Genomic DNA, 21,105 nt, shown 5'->3' with positions numbered 1-21,105 from the left:
ACTTTGGCTTCTTTGTGGAGAATAAAATATGTGTGAGCATATGCCCATGTCTTAGTGTTTGTGGTTAAAAATGAGACCACACGCTATGAGACCAGTTGGAGGGCTATGAGAATCATTTAGTCAAAGATAATGATGGCTTAGATCATAGGGTGACAATGAAGATGGAGTCAACCGGATGGATTTGAAAATATTTCTGAACTTACTGATGGATCTGATAGTCATGATGAGGAGGAGTCAGGACTCGAAGATGATTATTTTTTTTTCAACTGTGTGTATCATGGTGCCATTTACTAAGATCAGGTTTGGGGCAGGATCAGGTTCAGAGGGAGGTCATGTTCACTTCTAGATATCTAGCACCTATTGCAATATTAATTAATTCATCAAACATTGATTGAGCTTCACCATATGCTAGACATGGTATGAAGTGCGGAGGATATCTAGTGTCCTTAAACTTATGGTATTAGAGAGGTGGTGGATTTCATTGGGCTCGAAGGCACCATAGTTAGAAATGATCCGGGCCAACATTGTCATTTTATAGGTGAAGGATAGAATTTGAGCCATTTAATTTCTGAAGAAATATCAAGACTCCTCTATAAAATTCATAGTTATTTTAATAAACCTTAGTTTTACTCATCCAGCAATAGTTGTGGCATTATTTTCTCTTGGAGATATGATATGATCTGTTTTAATTTCTGTTTAATGAATTGTTACAATTAGTACTATTGAAATACTTGCTGATGCATTCTGAAGTTATGAAATTGGAGGCATCATAGCCAGGAGTTCAGTGGGTGATGGTGTCATTGGTTTCACCAGACTTGTAAACAACTTATGTAAGAAGAATTATAAACAATGTTCTAATGTGCACACATTTTTTCTAAGGCATTAATGGTGGATATAAACAAAATTGGGCAGTTGTATTTTTTACATTATTGATGGTAGGCTCCTAATTACCTTGAAGAATTTTAGAGGGTATTTTTCAAACTTAATAGAAAACATGAATTATAAGAGGAAAGAAAAAAGAAAAAGAAGGGCCAAAGGAAAGAGTCTGTTGTGCATGAATTCTAGGGGTGTGTGTGAGTGTGTGTGTGTGTGTTAGAATGTTTGTTTTAAGGAATACCTTTATAAGTTCAGTTTTATAAGTTAAGGTATTTGGTCAAAGAATAAATAGGTGCTGATGAAATAACAACTTGTGTAGATTTGAACAATTTAAATACCAGGAGACCAAAACGATTATTTAGAGTGGTCTAAATAAGCATACTTATTATCTAAATTATGTTAAGCATTTACTGTTCATTTAGAGTGAGCTTTACATGGCTCCTTATACTTGGTCAAGTAATGTAAAAGAAAAGAGATGAAAGTTCCTGCCCTGAGGGCGTAACAAACTGTGAAGCATTAGGCATGATCCAATCTGCACACACATGCACGCACAGGATAGGGGAATGCTCCCTGCAGGAAGGTGTTTCTGACTTGGGAATGCCTTATGCAGCAAAGGAAGTTTCAAGATGTTTTATAGAGATGAGGGCTTATTTAGTGAGAAGGATGTTTCGGTTTAAAAAGGAAATGGAATATTAAATGAGACAGATGGTGGTCAAGTGGCCTACTTGAAGCTTAAAGGTAGTTTATAGAGATGGAGATGAAAGCAAGGATGGAGATAGCTTGGAATGCATGCCAGTGGAAGAGGCAAAGCTACTGAGAAGATGGTTGAGATGCTCACAACCTGATTAATTAGAGCCAAAGTTCTGCTTCATCTCTGCAACTGGGAGGGCAGGACTAAAGTCAGAAACTAAAGGTCCAATAATGGAAGGTCTGACCCTGTCCCTTCAAAGAAGAAACTTAAATAACTAAGGGCTGACAATGGGAACTTCGTGGAATTTAGAATTAGGATGGTGTACATACAAATTAATGAAAAAATCAATGGTGAAAAGAAGGACTAGACAAAAAGTCAGTTTGTTTTCTGGAATCAAGCAGAAAAGTAGGAGCTTTATGCCTGGATACACCAGGACAGAAATATTCTGTTTTATTACTTAGTCTGTATCTTTATATCCTCATCAAAGATACAAGGGTAAGAATGGACTTTTCATACAAATATGCAGTATTAGTAAGAATTTGCAGAAAGCCTTCAGGGCAGGAAAATATCTTTTATTCTTAGCCACTTGTCTCTGGTTTTCCCAGAAAGCCACCTCCCCATTTTACTGTGGCAGTTTAGCTTCTCCCCTGGTGATTAAGATTTTCTCTACAATAAACTAAGTTCCTTGCTATGTATTAGTATAGTGTGTACGATCCTATACTCCTTCACACATAACCTTGCAACATTCTTCATCATGCAATTGACTTAGTCCTGGTATTTGAAGGAAACTCAACTGGCTGAGCTGGGGGTTTTATTTTTTTAATTATTTTTTTTCTCCCTAAACTTTTTCAGCTGCACTGATTCCTGACCGGCCAAAGAAACTCTCAATAGGATACACTTTGGGGGAAAGGGGCCAGATACATCTTGAGAAATTTTCACATATGTAAAACAAATGTCTTCCATTGAGGTTTTTAAAATAGTCCCTTTAAACTTTAACATGTGTCAGGCTAGTGTTTGCTCAGATAATCACAGGCCTGTCCAAATGGGCCCCAATCAGTACACACCAGACACAGAGGCCCATTATCATGAGAGTTATGGTTTTTGTTGGTTGATTTAGTTTTAAAAAAATTGCTTCTTAACACATTACCTCCAGAAATTTCCCATCTTTAGATCTACTTAGCAAAAAAGGGATGTTATTGCCCAGCTGACTAGCTCACTTAAGGAAGACACAAAAATTCTCTCCAAGTTTTCCCCAGGCACAATGTTGTCAGGTCTGTGGTTTGCTTCTAGAAATTTGGCAAGTGAGTTGATATACATTTTTCACTCCTCATCCTGGTTTTTTTGTTTTGTTTTGTTTTTTAAAGAGGTAGGAGTGATTTTCAGGAGTGAATATATCAAGCACCTTATTATCTCTTTTGTTTGTTTGCTAAATAGGAAAGCCCATCAGCTTGATAATGGAGGAGAACAATGACTCCGCTGAGAACCCCCAACAAGGCCAAGGGCGGAATAATGCTGTGAAGTGTGGGTGGCTGAGGAAGCAAGGAGGCTTTGTCAAGACTTGGCATACCCGCTGGTTTGTGCTCAAGGGAGATCAGCTATATTATTTCAAAGATGAAGATGAAACCAAGCCCTTGGTAAGTAAGGAAATAAAAAGCACTGTGGGTCTAAGAAGTAAAGGCGTTTGCTGAAACCGATAATCTCCTTCAGTTCACTGGCATCTTTCATACTTTTTCTCATTGTTTACCGTGGTTCAAGATGATGAACTTGCAAATTGAGGCCAAGAGGCAAATTATATTTGTATAATATTAATTTTGATTTCTACTAAGCTGGAACATACTGTCTGAGTCTCTCAAGCAAACTAATTTCATGAGAAAACGTTAATGGACCTCTGCTAGAACATACATATTGTAGCCAGACATCTTTCCTTTTCTCAAAAATAAGTTGGAAGCGAAGGAAGACTATACATGAACCTTTCAGTAATTTCTGGGACACCTTTAGTATTAATTCTCTAGGGTGCTTCCCTCCACTTTAACTCATATGAAATATGGATGTGGAGCTAAAGTGAACAATGCTGATACATCCAACCAGCATACACAATATGTTCTGGGAAGAGTTTCTTTGTGGTTCCTAAGTGGTCTTTTATTTGCTTACTTACTTAGTCATTTTCTCAGCCACAAATCTCTAAGCTGCAATGTGAGAGAAGAAAAATCTCTTTCTCCCTGTAGCTACAAGGTTTTTGTTTAGCTCTGATCATTGCTTATCAGTTGATGAAAGGAGATATGAACTGAGGTATTGCATCACCTATGTGTTTTTCCTTCCTTTACATCCAGAGGACATATGAATAAGAGAAGAAACATTTTAGATTCATTTACATAAATATCCCTAACAGTATGTTCTTGTGGCTACTTCCCTTGTGTTAAAGTTCAATGACTTAAGAATTTGGATCAACACTCTGCTTTAGTATTTTAAATTCCTCAGACATTATAATTTTACAGTTTTTATTAATATAATTGAATCAGATAAAAATAGTAATGCCAATACATACTCCAGACCTCAGTCATTATTTGAAAATACTATTTTTTGAGCATTTACCAGAGCCAGGCATTAGACTAAGAATTATTTATATTGTTTTATGAAATGCTTAAAATAATTCCATGAGGTGGGATTATCTCCATGTATGCATTCAGAGACCAAAGTTAGACAGTTTTGCCTTTAAATAAGTCTAAGTTCCTATGGCCTCAGCCAAAGACCTCACAAATAATTAATGAGAATATTCCATATTGGGATCACGACAGTTATAGTGCATTTCTTTACCTGTTATTGCATTCATCATAGAAATAAGTAGATAATCTGGGATTATCATTACAGATGAAGAAATAGAGATATCAAGTGATATAACCAAGATCTATAGAGATAGAAGTAAAGCAGTAGTCTTTCTTTTGTTTCTCATCTCATACTCGTGTTCTTTTCTCATTGCACCATGTTTTATACTATGTCATAGTTACATAAATGTATTATCTTGAACATATAATCACTTTACTAAACTGAGATCAGGTTAATGTGAAAAATCGTGGAATATGGGGGATCCAATATGGGGACTTTGGTATGGAAGAACACATTGAAAAACATAGGAGGAGTATGAGTAAGATTCAATGTTTCATCCTGTGGACTGGGTTGTTAACCAGGGTGGGTATGAATTAAATGACTAGTTAGGTCTGACCCTGGACCTAAACAAAGGATTAGGGGAGCTACCAGAGAATGCAGGAGTGAGTGAGTGGAGAACTGAAAGCAGACCTAATGAAAGTTCTCTTTGGTGAGCTTCATGTACCTTCTAGGACTGAAGGTAGGATACAGTGGATCAAGCCTGAGTTCAATGTTTCTAAAGTGTGAGGACTTGCAGGTTTCAGAGAATATGTAAATGAACCCCCCCTTTGAGGAACTCTGCCCTAAACTGTTCAAAGACGATATCATCTTATTGCCTTGGCTATGCTTCTCTAAGTAATTTCTCAGGTCTGCCTCGTCACAGAAAGTATTCATGCAGTGTCTTTAACTTTGATAAAAGTTTGAAAATATAAATAAGAAAATGTAAAAACTTCTGATTAATGCAAAAGAAAATTGGCCTCAAAATGAAAATTACTTTTTATTTAATTTAATTTAATTTATTTTTTTTTATTTTCTGAGCCTTTTCTTTTTTTCTTTTTTTTTATTGCTTAAAGTATTACAAAGGGTATTACATATGTGTCCTTTTTTTCCCCCCCGCCTTTGACAATCCCCTGGCCTCCCCTACCCCCGGTGTCTTATGTCCATTGGTTATGCTTATATGTATGCATACAAGTCCTTCGATTGAGCTCTCCGAAAATTACTTTTTATAATATTTCTAAGGTAAGTTGTATTTTCATATTAGTATGCCACTACTATTTGTAGACTTATAATAGCTGAAATGAGCAAAATAGAGTTGTATTGACAAGAAAGTACTAATTCTTAAACAAACCAAACATCGCCTACCATCAGTCCCCAAAGAGTTTTCTTAGTAGTAAGTAAGGAACAGAAAAAGAGCGCCTCCCTTCTGGTGCACAGCAGGGCCAAACACTAAACACCTAGAACTGCAATGGAGAAATTGAAGTTGCTTTATTGCCGGGTGAGAACGGGAAGTTATTGCTCTAAACCTGAACTCCCGAAGGCTTACAATCAGAGGGTTTTAAGAAGTTATAGAGAACAGGTATGTGGAATCGCTGGTGGGGCAAGTTTTAATTGGAAGATTTTGGAATGTGATCATTTATGGTGAGGGCTTCAGCGCTGGATCTTCCTGGATCCTTTGCATCTGACAGGGTCCCAGTGTTCAAGGTCCAGTCAAGGCCCAATCCCTTGGTTCCAATGGGAAGGGGCAAGACTTTGCCCCGGGGGCAGCGATGTGACAGGGGTGGCACAATCGCAGGGCTGTCTCTGTGAAATGCCTCAAGAACTGTATTGATCACTAAGCTGCTTAAAGCAAGCAGAACCAGTGGTCAATGTGATTCGTGGGCTGTTTCATTAATTTTTCTTCCTATATATTATTTATTAAAGATTTGCTACTAAAGCAGTAAAATTTTGGGATAAATAGCTTATACACATGGGATAAATAGTATATATATATATATATATATATATATATATATATATATATATATAATCTCCTTTCACAGCAGTACAAGTACTTTTAAATTTTAATCTTTCACATTGATGTTTAAGCTTGTGCAAACAGAATCAGGTTAAAAACCAGCAATTTCTATACCATATAATTGCCTATGCATGAACTAATTTCTTCCTTTAAAGTAGATTCTTTAAGTGAGGATAGGTGCTTGTCACACTGTAGGTGCTAAAACATTTTTTAGATTAGTTGGTGAGTCAGTAAAAGTCTATAGCCATGTGGGGGGAGGCCAGAACCAGGCACTGTGAGTATGTATTGCCTATTCTCAGCTTCATACATCAAAATCACAACTCTGTATTTACAACAATAATGTTTAAATCACATTAAATAAATTCTGTAGAGATATATTATAGAATAACTTTTAAAGAATTGATCACCTCAATGCAGAACAATTGAACACCTTGAAAAATGTTTACATTGGGAAATTAGTAGTTGTCATAAAAGCCCTCATTTTATAGACAGTGTAAGTATGTGTTTGTGTGTGTGTGTATGTGTGTGTGTGTGTGTATGTGTGTATTGACCAAGGGGTAGTAATGAAAGGCAGATGAGGAACTAGAAATCAGATTTCCTTGCTCCTGATTCAGGGTTTCTTCAGCTTAGCCCTTTGCTTGCTCACAAATCTTCAACTGTTCTTTAGATTTGCTTTCAGTTAGAAATACATATTGGTTGTTTATTTCCAATATTGGCATTTTCAAGCATAAGAATGTCATAGTTCTTCATATATTTTGATGATTGCCAGTTCAATAATGCTAGAGGAGATGTCACTCATGAAATGAAAAAAAAAATCATTCTTTTAAGTATTCCTAACCAGTGAAAAGTGTTCAATAAACTTATTGTAGATTTCTTTTCCCCTTTGTAGATGGAATTTTAAAAATGAGAGTATTAATAATCTTGAACTTTTGTCCCTCCCATCCTCAAAAAGTTCTCTAATATAATAGAACTTTCATTGAGTTTCTCAACAACTCAATAAAGACAGGAAATTCTATCATTAAGCTTGTTATTAAAAACTACCTAGTTGTTGAGGAAAACATATAGGGTGGGGCAAAAGTAAGTTTATGGTGTTCGTATGGAAATAATGCAATAATTAATAACTAAGAATACAAGAATAAACTCTGTGTCTCACGTACTCACAACTGTAAACCTAGTTTTACCCCACCCAGTGTAAGCAAAATTATAATTGGACAGGCTACCATGTAAGTACTAAAGTCTCTGAAAACACAGGTATAATTAGTGCCTGGAGTGAATGGTGACTGTCTGAAGGGCCTGGGAAAGGCTGCACAAAGCAAGAGTGGCCCTTACCTGGAGTGTTGAAGGTTGGTGGGCATCTTCCAGGTACATGAATTCAGAAAAGAATTCAGAACAGAGGAAAGACATGGAGTTGTAAAATTAACATCTGTGGGTAGTTTCATATTGAGAAGGTAGTGAAAGGACAAGAAATGGGGCTAGAGTGGTTCTCAACCTGTGGGTTGCGACCCCTTTGGCGGTCGAACGACCCTTTCACAGGGGTCGCCTAAGACCATCCTGCATATCAGATATTCAAATTACGATTCATAACAGTAGCAACATTACAGTTATGAAGTAGCAACGAAAATAATTTTATGGTTGGGTCACAACATGAGGAACTGTATTTAAAGGGCCAGAAGGTTGAGAACCACTGGGCTAGAGAGCTAGGTGGAGCCACGACATAATGGGATGCATGTGTTGCACAAAGAGAACGGATTCTCTGGTAGGCAATGCAAAGTTATTTTCATAACACCTGTGCTATTCAAGCTACAAAATCTGCACTAATTTGTTAGAAAGAAATAATGGCAGCTGTTTCCTGTTGTATTGCTCTGCAAGGTTGCCATCACAGAATACCATAGACTGGGGGGGGCTTGATTAACGGAAATTTATTCTCTCACAGTTGTGGAGGCTGGAAATCCAAGATCAAGGTGCTTCCAGAGCGGGTTTCTGGTGAGGCCTCTCTTCTTGGCTTGCAGACAATCTCCTTCCCTCTGTGTCCTCACATGGCCTTTTCTCTGAGCATAGGACAGTAAGATAGCTCTGGTGTCTCTTCTGCTTATAAGGACAGAAATATTAGTAGATTAGCCTCACCATTAATGTCTAATTTAACTTAATTTTCTCCTTAGAGGCCCTATCTGCAAACATAGCCACTGGAGGGTATTTTGGCTTCAACATGTGACTTGAGGTAGAAGGGCACAATTCAGTCCACAACACTTAACATGTTTAAAACTATGTGATGAATATAATTTTTCACTTAGGTTTTCCTTCCAACTGTTGCATCAACTATGATGTCTACTTGAACCTAATGTACCTGTTTCAGTGCATTATATACTTAATCACTTGAACCTAATATTGGTATTTCATGTTCTTTTTAAAATTGTACCTTGGTCTCCAAATATTCTATGACTTGCACAAGTGTGAGAACGCAGAAAGTCTCATAGCCACTTTTCTTGTACGTTCTTTTTGAGCAAAAGTCAAAAGCGATTCTAGGTTCACCTCTCTCAGGAGAGATTGCCTGGTTTGGAAACAAGACTCTCCAGACCTTAGTCAGGGTGCCCCCAAATGGAACTATTTTATATTTAATATAAACCAAGCTAAAATGTGTAGCATTCTATAATTTTAAAAATGGAAAACACTTCAGCTCTTCAGGGCCAAAACTCTCCCCAGAAACCACTTTCTACAGTGTTTACACTTACATAGATATAGATTTTCATAACTGATTTTAAAAATAAAGTTTATTTTGATTGTTTATGAAAAACCAAATAAAGAAAAATGATGTACGCAGCCAATTTTTGAACATACATTAATGCATCCGTAATGTCTGTAACTCATAGGCCACCACTATAAGAATTTATACCACTGTATTTTTCCAGCATTTAGGTAATATTTCCTTTTGTTTCTTTAATCTCTAAAAACAAGTTAAAAATTATACTATAGAGAAAAATCTATTTTAAAAAGGTCTCCCACTCTGGCCAGTGTGACTCAGTTGGTTGAGCAGCGTTCCATGCACCAAAATATTGACTATTTGATTCCCGGGTTGCAGGCTCAGTCCCTCATAGGGGGCATACAAGAGGCAGCCCATCCATGTTTCTCACATTGTTTCTCTCTCTAAAACCAATAAAATCATTTAAAAAAAGATCTCCCATCCAACTGCGCACCCTTTGGGTTTTGGATAGCTATTTAAACAGTTTTAAAAAACAGATTTAAACTGGATTTGTGACAATATCTCTTTGGCTATTTTTAAAAAATAATTATGATAAATGACTGTGGCCTTAATTATAGACACTATAACATGTGGGAATCAACTGAGTCAGAGATAAAGTATGTTTATTATAGTTATCCTAAATAAGTGTAGGCATTGTTAAATGAATCCAGTGATAAATATCTAGTGCCTTTTTGGAACCATCTGTTTTACTTCTATCATGACATGTATTGTTACTTAAATAATAGCTACGTATCAAATTAGTGAATGTCCCTTGGTACTAGAATTTGACGCTGGAAAGCATTGATTTTTAAAAGCCAGTCTGAGACTCCTAATAAAATGACTAAAATCCAAATAGGCATCAACCCAATTAATCTAGTCTAGACTACAATAGGTATTGATCCAATTGTGTGGGGAGGCTTTTTCTGGACATGATGAAGATGACACTGTTAGATCACAATGGATTTTCTTAACTTAGAGAACAAAGTGATTTTGAGTGAATTTTAACCTGAGGGCTGACCTCTAAATGTGCATGAATTGATTACTGATTTAAGAATAAGCTCTAATTCTATATATTTAATGAAACTGGTGAGTTAATGAAATCTAGAATTCTCTAAGGTAACTGCTGTTCTCTTTTAAAATATATGAACCAGAAGAAGCCAAAACCTTGTTTATGTGATTAAAATAACACTAGAAACCTTAAAACTTGGATTTTATCTTCAAATCTAAAACTGAATTTCTAGGTATCATTTAAATTTCTTGTACTTAAAAGGACACACGAGATGGTATTCTGCATCATCATAAAATTTTAGGAATTCTTAGTTCTTTACGGAATAAGATTATGTCGAGAGAGTATTATTAACATAAAATATTATTTTATTCTGCTAGTAGTTGGACAATTTTTTATTGCTTGCAGAAGTAATTTAGGCATGGAGTTTTTTATTTTGGAGTGGTCAAAACATGGGTTTTTGAGTCAAATTGTTTGTGTTGAATCTTAATTCACCACTTAATAATTCTGATGCATTGCCACTGAATAAGCTGATTTAAGCTTTAATTCACTAATCTTTACAATGAGATAATAATAATACATACCTTGGGATATCATTAAGAGTATTAAATAAAATAATTTATGCAAAGGATCTTAGAAAGCAGTAGCACATAATAATCATAAAATAAATATTAGCCATCTATTAGAATGATAAAAAATAGGATTTCTTAAAGTATTCAACTACTCATTCATCCACTTGTGTGTCTTTTTTTTGGTATTCATCATATATTTATAGATTTCTAATGTGCATACCAATGCGATAAAGATTTAAAAAGAAGAAGCTTATTTCTTTCTCAAGTGAAAGTCCAAAGTGATTCTAGGTTCAGTGAAGGGAGTCTGCTTTAAATGACTGTTTAGAAACTTAGGCTGCCAATGATTTTGCAATTTTAATTTTTGACTCTCAAGTTCACCATGGGGTCATTTCCTTCCCAGATTTAGAAGAGGGGGTATATAAGGAAGCATTGCATAACGGTTTAGATGGATCAGGTATGGTGATAACTCTTATCACTTCTGTGCACATTCCGTTGGATGGAACTGAGATGCATAGTCATACCTAACAGCATAGGAGGTTGGCATAGAGCCTAGCTTCATCCTGGGAGCAAAAAAGAACATGGGTATTAAAAAAGAGTTAGCAGTCTCTGCCTCAGGTGACCAAATCATTCCAGACATTCATGAAGATGGTGTTAAATTCCAAAGGATGTTATAGATAATTGCAGTTACTGTACAATGTAATGAGTATTTTAATAAGGAAAATACAAGGAACCATTGGAGGCCATAGAAGGGGCAATTATAACTACTTTAAGGTTCAGGGAGAGCTTTTTAACGAGAATTGGAGAAGGATATAGCTTTATCACAAGCTATTGGCGGGGATGGGGTATGTGGCAGACTAAAAGGAATAGACCATGGTCCTTCAGTAGATTTTTGGGGGAATTGACAATGGTCAAGTATTTCAGTACTCAAGAATAAGTCAAACAGTGATGAGATACGAATTTGGAGAAGTTAACACAGATAATATGAGTCCAGTAAGGACTGTTAAGGATTGTATATTTTATCTTGATATTTTACATTTCCCCTGCTTTTATGTGCTCATTTCCTTGACTTATCACAAAGCACTTAATATAGGGATCATTCTATGTATCGTTCATTGTGAAGGAATTCAAAATGCCCACCTATCCAAAAAGGACTCCTCTGACAGTCCTACAATTCTGTCTGGTGTTCCTATGTAGTACTGCCTATTTTGTCTTGTGACATTATCTCTTGAAAGATGATTGAAAAGCAACTGTGCTACAGATAAATGCTTCTTGCACCACTTATTGCTTAAGCAAGAATTGTGGGAATGCCGGCCAAGTCACTTTTGACTGTAGGAGGAAGAACTGAAAAGCTCTGTGGCTGCTGGAGAGGTCATCTGTGGTGAAGAGCAGCAGAGGATGTCTTTCTTGGACAAAGGCAGAAATTGATGGGAGGGGCGTGGTGGCCAGAGGGACCGCAGTGTGAGAGAAATATCATAGTCATAATTTTCTCCAGAACTGCTGATCCAGAATGGGCATTTCCCTGGGAAGCAGTTGAGCTCAGTTGTTTTATATACAAATTCAGGAGTCATACTGCCTGGGCTCAGTCTGACTTATAGAGGAATACTACTCAGGTTTCCACCTGGATGTATCTTGACTACTCACATGGACCACTTCATTTTTGACACTTCTGGTCACCAAATTTGGGATTGGGGGTTTCTCCACACCAAGAAATTCTCTAAGACACCATCTGGGTGTCTTATTCCTCCACCACTTCAGATGCCAATTGTACGGAGTAGGTCCTCAGGTTACTCACAACTTCTGTCTGAGTTGACTACAAATGGGAAGTTTCCATAAGTCACCTTCCTGGATTTGATGAACTTGCTAAAGCAGCTTACAAAACTGAGGGAAACATTCATCAGTTTATTAAAGGATATAATAAAAGATACAGATAAACAGCCATGGAAGCTTCATCATGCAGGCCTAATCAAATATTAACTTTATTTCAAGCTCCAGTCTCCTCTTTGGTGGATAGGGGGTTGGGCTGAAAATTCTAAACTTCTAACCATGGCTTGGTGACAGCCCCGTCCAGGAGCCATCTAGGAGCCCACCCAGAGTAGCTTTATTAGAATAAAAGGTGTTTCTATCAGCCATGAAATTACAAGGATTCCTGTCAGGAGCCAGGGTCAGAGCCCAAATATTATAACAAAAGATGCTGCTAGTACTCTTAACACTTAGGGAATTATAAAGTTTTAGGAACTCTGTGCCAGGAACCAGGGTCAGAGACCAATATATCTTCTTTCTATTATCTCACAACTCCATCACTAGTTATAAACCTTGGTTAAGTTACTTGTTACTTACTTGGTAAATTACTTCTCTGAAAGATGTAAATAATAATAATAATACTTATCTCACAGAGTAATTATTAGCAAACATGAAATGTTTCCAGAATACTTATATAGTACCTATCCACATATTCAACACTCAATATATATTAACTATTGTTGTTACTGTCATTATCATCACCAGCATTTTTACCATCTTTGACCATAAGGATACCCTGACACAGCAGTTTAGAAGTCAGGATCTGTAATATACACCTTATTACTTGAATAATGAAGGAAATAACAGATGATCAGTTCATGTAAGTAATGCTAACTTCAAAGCAGAGGAGAACTTGTTTTCACTTGTGACCTATGCTGCCAAAATACTGAACTCATGGAAAAAGCCTTAAAAAAACAATGCTCACCTTTGTAGTATGTCTTATTTTTTGCTTAAATTACTTTTTGGGCTCCTTCAAAGCTTATCAAAATGATTATGATGACAGCCACAGAGACTTGAAGGATTCCCTTTGCAAAACTGGACCACCCAGAGAGAGGCAGCCCTGGTTTTTTTCTTGTCTCATGCACAGCATGTACCCAAGTAAGCACGTGTATCTATTCAATACCAGTTTGCATAAAGAACTACTGGAGTAGAGTCCCTTGAGTTCTGCTTCTAACATTTACTCATATTGACTGAAGACTTTTGTATTTGTGATTTGTTCAATATACAGAACCAAATAGTCCATAGATGGACTTTCCCTATCTTATTAGAATAACAGGTATATTTCAATTATCCCAAGTACTGGAGAAGAGAATTTTGGGGGAGGAAAAGAATGAGTAAAAATGCAATTTGAACATTTATATTTTTAGTGTTTAGAGTAATGTATTTTAAAAAGTTGCTTTAAAAATATTTATTGTTGAAAGTATTACTACATATGTCCCCCTTTTTTCCCCATTGACCCCCTTCTGGCCTCCCCCAGGCCTTCACTACACTATTGTCTGTGTCCATGGGTTATGCATATATGTTTATTGGTTTATTTGGTTTATTTACCCCCTAACCTATGAATATTTGAATAGTGCTACTTATTCTTTTAGGTTTCTTTTGGGCACTTGATCTTCCTGTCTTTTCTTCTTTAGCTTCATCCTTTCCAAATCCAGCTGCTCTCTGTTTTCTCTAACACTATTACCATATGTTCATTCATTAAATGGCAATTTATTAATTGTAAACTACATACATTGTAATTTAGAAAACATTTGATCACATTTTATGTAGAAGGATTAAATCCCAGATGCAGGAGTTATTGTTCCCACTTTCTGGAATTTGGCTCCTTTCCCTTAGCATGATGTCTTCAAGGTTCAGCCATGTTGTAGCATGTATTCATACTTCCTTTCTTTATATGGTGGAATAGTATTCCATTGTATCAACAATCCACATTTTGTTTATCCATTCTTCAGTTGACAGAAATTTGTGTTGTTTCTACTTTTGGAGTATTATAAATAATACTTTGTACATTCAAGAACAAGTTTTTGTGTGGACCTTTTTCCCCTGCTTTAGCTCTCAGAATGGGCAATACACGCACAACACTGGCTGGAATCTCATTACCTGGTGACCTACCTTCCCTGGTTAAATGTGAACTCCTGGAAATTCATTTCTGGTTGTCATGACAAATGTGGTATTGCAGCCTCCTCCACACGGCCATAGAATTTTATCTGCCCTGCATCTTTCTCTAGCTCTTTCGTCCATTACTCAGGGATAGCTGCAGAGTAGCCCAAGCAATGACAAACTGAGGAGTGAGCTGCCAGACTGCCCAGCTGCTAGTGATTCTCCTGGTGTTTCTTTTCTCTTGACCTGAGAGAGTCAGGGCTTCCCCCAAGACATCTTTTCACAGATGGAAAGGAGAAGACAGGTGTGGTGCTGGCCACAGTGGTGGTATCTGGTTGAATTTGATTCTATTCTGTTGTCTCTTAGAACAGTAAGGCACTTAGCATATATTTATTTCTGGTTTTATATTGCAGAAGTTATTCTGGGATAATAGGATAATTCTTACTCAACACCTTATTATGACAACTTATATTTTTACATTTTTTTTCCAACTACAACTCCCAGTCAAATGTATATTCATTTTTCTCCCAGATAAATGGGACTAACATTCTCTCATTAACAACTAGAGGCCTGGTGCATGAAATTCGTGCATGGGTAGGGTCCCTAGGCATGGCCAGCGATCAGGGCCATCAGAGCCTTCCAGCTGCCAGCCTGGGCCTCCCTTCCCTGGCTGCTGGCTGCCTTCTAGGGCCTTCCTTCATTCTGCTCCGCCTCCTGGTGGTCAGTGCACATCATAGAGAGCAATAGGACTCCTGGTGTCCCAGTCAAACTCCTGCTAGGACACTTTGCATATTAGCCATATATATATATATTATATAAATATTCTAGAGATTGTCAAAGTCCTTCATGTGTCTGATTTCTTATGATTATTAACTTGAAACATATTCTGTTCCATTTTTGAGCCAAGTACCTTGACATATACATAAGTATGATTTTTAATACTGTAAAATTCTAAAGCACTAAAGATATAGTTTCTAACTTATGATAATACTAGGGGCCCGGTGCACGAAATTCGTGCACTGGGTGTGTGTGGGGGGGAGTGTCCCTCAGCCCAGCCTGCCCCCTCTCACATACTGGGAGCCCTCAGGCGTTGACCCCCATCACCCTCCAATCGCAGGATCGGCCCCTTGCCCAGGCCTGACGCCTGACGCCTCTGACAGAGGTGTCAGGCTTGGACAGGGGACCCCCATCTCCCCCCGATCACTGGCTCTGGCCCCCGCCCAGGCCTGAGGCCTCTGGCCCAGGAATCATGCCTGGGCAGGGGACCCCCATCTCCCTCTGATCGCTTGCTCCACCCCCCGCCCAAGCCTGATGCCTCTGACCCAGGCTTCAGGCCTGGGCAAGGGGACCATCATATTCCCCCAATCCCTGCTCAGCCCCCCACCCAGGCCTGATGCCTCGGCCAGAGGAGTTGACCCTCATCACCCTCCGATCACCAATCACCGGATCGGCCCCTTGACCAGGCCTGAGGCCTCTGGCCTAGGTGTCCGGCCCGGGCAGCGGGGACCCGCAGCTGCAGCGGCCCCGCGATCGTGGGCTCCGCTTTAGGCCCAGGCAAGGGACCCCTAGCTCCCGGGACTGCCAGCTTCGACCGTGTCCAGCTCCCATCGCTGGCTCCACCCCTACTTCCTGCTATCACTGGCCAGGGCGGCAAAGGCGCCTGATTCTCCGATCATGGCTGGGGGGCAGGGCAAAGGCGGCCCCAGGGCCGCCTTTGCCCTGCCCCCCAGCTCTTAGCTCCCCCCTGGGTTTCCGATCACTGTCAGTGGCAGGGGGCTTCTTCCTGCTTTCCCTTTCGCCTCCCTGCATTGTGCCTACATATGCAAATTAACCGCCATCTTGTTGGCAGTTAACTGCCAATCTTAGTTGGCAGTTAACTGTCAATCATAGTTGGCAGTTAACTGCCAATCATAGTTGGCAGTTAACTGCCAATCATAGTTGGCAGTTAACTGCCAATCATAGTTGGCAGTTAATTTGCATATAGCCCTGATTAGCCAATGAAAAGGGTATCGTCGTACGCCAATTACCATTTTTCTCTTTTATTAGATAGGATTTTCTTCTAATTCATTGCTCCTGTTTGTGTCACAGTCATTAGAAGAGATTAACAGAATCAGTTTCATTTATTAGCAGAACCCTCAGTTCATCTTTGTGAACCTGGATTTCTATGTAAAAACATTTTTTTAGATATGGAATTACAAATGCTTACATAATACATCATCCCTCACTAAAATAAAAAATGTGTATATTTAGATAGATGCACAACTTTTACTTGGTTTACCTATGGCCAATCTTAAGAAATTCTAATATGGAGGAATAGAATAAAGAACCAAATCTGTAGATATCAGTTCAGTGCCCTAGTTGTGGGTTAAATATACTATAGTCCTGGCCTAGCTTGCAGTATGCACAGATTATTTAAACAAACCAACAGTGATCCTAACTTAATTGTGTTACTTAACATTCATGTATAATCTCCTCCAAGGAAGACAGGAAACATCAGCAATTAAGATGCTAAAGCATTTTCAAATAGCTTTGTGGTGCATATTCCTTTATCAATTTGAATCCTTTTTAGTGTTTTTTTTTAAATGTGTAAATTTAATACTTATATTTGCTCTATATTTTAAAGGACATTTCCATATTTTGTTAATTTTTGTTTTTTATAATAGATAATAGATATGGTAGTACAAGAGCCAAAGGCTCTCCTGGGTTATGACTTTATTCTTCCATTAATGAGGTACATCACCTTGCATTAGTAACTTCTCCTGTGCGTCCTCTATCAAATGAAGAGATAACACCAATGGTTTTACAGTTGCTTCTGGATCCCAAGTTTCTACAAGTTTTGCTTAGCCCCACAAACACTCCTGTTTTCTAAAGTGTAAAGTCTCATGATTCTCCCAGTGAGCTAATGCTTTTGTTTCCTAACACATTGCATTTGCCTGTAAAATATGCATGGTAATATCCATAGATTATTTTAGAAACAGACAATTTATTTTGATAGTATCCTTACGGAAAATGAGCAGCAACTCCATTTTCAAACTACACAAAGATTTCATAAATGTTCTCAGTGGTTTATCTTAGTCTGCATTTTGAATATTTAGGCGAAAATCTTTGGTGAAGGCAGTTTTAGTCATTATCACAGGCAGTGACATAATTGCTTATCTAAAATACTCAGTTTTCAAAACATCCTCTTTAAAGTCTCATAGTTTCACATGCAATTATAATAAAAAGGCAGTGTTTATTGGAAATGTTTCTCTTTCTGACTTTTAAAAAATGATTGAGAATATTCTAAAGATACAACTGACTTTGCTTTCCTTCCAAAATTATGAGATACAAAACATAGAAAACATGTCTGGTTTTTATTTTTTTTAAATATATTTTATTGATTTTTTACAGAGAGGAAGGGGGAGGGATAGAGTTAGAAACATCGATCAACTACCCTGCACACCTCCTACTGGGGATGTGCCTGCAACCAAGGTACGTGCCCGCAACCAAGGTACATGCCCGCAACCAAGTGCATGCCCTTGACTAGAATCGAATCTGGGACCTTTCAGTACACAGGCTGACGCTCTATTCACTGAACCAAACCAGTTAGGGCCATGTCCGGTTTTTTAAAAAACATACTTAAGTCATTCATCAAACTGTTGTTTACTGCTTGAAATTCTGTCAATGAATTCATTTTTCAAAGCAAAGACTGCGGACATTCTTTGTATCACTATCCAAAACCTTTACAATTAAGTCAATTTAAATATAGGGCATTAATTTTTCAATTCTTATAACACATCTTAATATTATGGGGGGAAATACACCCTCAAAATACTTATGTATCTCAGGTAATAGTCTGGGTTGAAAATTGTATCATATTTTAATAGATATATTTGAACCACATAATTTGTTTTGATCATAGGAATAATAATTTTTAGAAGCAATATTTGTTGTCTTTTTAAATTTACGTGTCTCTGAGCAGCGACTTCAACAGAAATTGCATTTTTGTTTCTGACCTTTTTCCCTCTTATATTCTAGATTGGGAAACAGGAGTTATGCAATTCTGTCTGTCCCTGAGGACTTTTATTATGTGGATTTCACACAGTTACTACTTTTCTAACTTTCTGTTTTGATGACTGAGATTTTCAGATTTTCTCTTGTAAAATATATTAGCAGTCTTCTGAAATCTCAGGAGCTTAATAAGAAAATAAGCTTTCTTATTTTTGAGTATAATTAACTCAAGCCATTCTTCAAAATTTTTTTTATTGGAGTGGCAATTAAAAATAGTTTTAATAAAAATTGAAGATGAAAGGGAGTAGCTGTTTATTACAAACTGTTATTATGCTCTGTGCTGAGCACTCTACTTACATTTTTCTCTTATTAATTCTCACAGCAATACTATGTGTAGTTGCTTTTTGTTGTTGTTTTTTTTTGTTGTTTTTTTTTTTATAGGTGCAGAGACTACATTTTGGAAGGGTTAAAAATATATGCACCAAGGCTAACAATTGACAAAACTAGGAAGAACAGTAATGGAAATAATATAAGGCCAGAAAGGGGGGGAAATATTCTGAGGTGGTGGGCAAACTAGAGTCAAGAGATTTTTGAGTTTTTATAATGATCAAATAAGAGAGCAAAAAAGAAGACATGGATACTTACTTTAATAAATAGGAATATAGTTTCCATAGAGAATAACCCTATACTATTTTTTTAAAAAAATATGTTTTTATTGATTTGAGAAAGAAAGGAAGGGAAAGGGATAGAAACTTCAATGAAAGAAACATTGATTAGCTGCCTCCCGCATGCCCCCTATTGGCAATCTAGCCTGCAACCTGGGCATGTGCCCTGCCCGGGAATCGAACTGGTGACCTCTTGGTTTATGGGTTGACACTCAACCACTGAGCCACGCCGGCCAAGCAAAACCCTGTACTTTTTAAATAAAGATGACAATTTAGAGGCATCTACAGAGTTCTAGGAATTATGTTAATAACATAATTTTTAGCGAGAAGTTCTAGGAGAGGGGTGTTGGCCTTCTGTGGATGATACTTAGCTGATTGGGCGGTATGTTCAAAGAGTATGTATCTGTGATTGGCTGCAGACCCTGCTAAAATACATCTACCTACACCTAATACTCAGTTTTTGCAGCCATTCATGAAAGGGACCTCTATTAGCTCTGTAGGCTTTTGCAGGCGGCCCCCGCTTGTATTTGTTTCACATGACACCACTCGGATCCATCACCGCCATCTAATATAAACCTGGGCTTTATCTCTGGCTGTCTTTACAAAATCATACAGTGAAGAGGATTCATGGACAAAGCAGATGTGATGCATTCCGTTTCTGACACAAGACAAAAGTGATGCATAGCAGTGGCTGATGAGTGTCTGCTAAATTACTACGATACCTAAGATAGAAATGGCAAATAAGGACATGTACTGGGGATGGTCTTCTTGGCCATGTGACAGGGAACTGAGGAGGGCATGCACTGGTCTATGAAACCCACCTCTCACTCATTTTTGTGGATTCTCTGGAAACAAATCTGAAATTAATCTTTGGGGGCTGAAAGGAACCTGAAAGGATTCAGGGGAAAGGTGCTCTTTTAAACCGCATATCCATTTCAGGGTTATGGCTTTAGAAGACAGGAAGGCCATGGGACTTAAACACCTGACGATACGGTGTTGGAAAATAGATTTGGGCATTTCTAGCAAGAAATGATAAACTCTGTTTTACATACTTACAACTACAAATCTACTTTGCTCCACCCTGTATTTAAAGTTGCTTTCCTTTGGAAGTACATCTATCTGACAAATAGTGATTCAAGGAAGCAACATGTTAATGGGTGAAATAAATACAGTTGGACTAATCCCTCATACTTGATAGAATAGGACCCTTGGCCTTCTTTCCCTTCCCTTACCCCCTTCTGTATTAATTCATGAATAGATGTGTGCATGATGACATATGCCAGGTATAGTGCTTGCTATAAAACAAGCCTTGGGAAGCTCAGCTATACTGAGGGAGACAGTGAAATGCTGTGTGAAGGAAATGAATAGACACCTTGAGAGACAATACTGATATAGTGGTGTTGTGGTGGTGGAGGTGGTGGTGGGTGCTGAACAATGACAAAGACCTAGTCATGCAAAGAGAAGAGGGAAAACAGGCCTGTGTGCTAGTAGCTTCGTTAGCAAGGGGTTTCTGGTTATCACTACCTTTATCTGGGAAATGGTTTCAGCCCAACCAACCGGCCGGATTGCTTTTCTCCATCAGCCAGTCACATCATGTTATGTGTGCACATGATTGGACTCTCCACTAAAACCTCCTGTTGCTTTTGAATCCTAGATTGGTGATTTCCTGCTTGCTAAATTCCTTGTGTTGTCCTTTAATGTAGCAGCTTGTGTTTGTTTATTTGCTTAAGAGAAAATAAAAGTATGTATCATGTCACTCTGCTCTTCCATGATTCCCTTCTATATTCTCTGACCAGCTTGGGGGATAGGAGTGGAAATTAGTGGCTTCCTCCTGTGAATTCCTATAGAATCCAGTGAACATCTGTTTGATAGCACATCTTGTAGGATTGCTATTATCTTTCCTATCTCACAGTGACTCCTTGAGTCCAAATACCTTCTCACATAGCACACTGTCTGGCACACGGTGTGTACTTAATTCACGTCTATTGACTGAAGGAATCATAAACTCATA

General features: G+C 37.9%; 1 protein-coding gene across 3 annotated transcripts in view; it reads left to right on the top strand.

The window, feature by feature from the left end:
- The window catches only part of ARHGAP24 (Rho GTPase activating protein 24), a 542,367-nt gene that overhangs the window by 140,736 nt on the left and 380,526 nt on the right, over positions 1-21,105 (top strand). For all 3 annotated transcript variants that reach the window (XM_059666147.1, XM_059666137.1, XM_059666157.1), the window contains exon 2: positions 3,002-3,201. In XM_059666147.1, coding sequence (XP_059522130.1) covers positions 3,022-3,201 — 180 coding nt within the window. In that variant the 5' untranslated portion in view covers positions 3,002-3,021. The remainder of the gene's footprint in view (positions 1-3,001; positions 3,202-21,105) is intronic.

Source organism: Myotis daubentonii, chromosome 1, assembly GCF_963259705.1.
Source record: "Myotis daubentonii chromosome 1, mMyoDau2.1, whole genome shotgun sequence".
NCBI classification, from domain to species: Eukaryota; Metazoa; Chordata; class Mammalia; order Chiroptera; family Vespertilionidae; genus Myotis; species Myotis daubentonii.
This window is presented reverse-complemented; position numbering and strand designations above follow the sequence as displayed.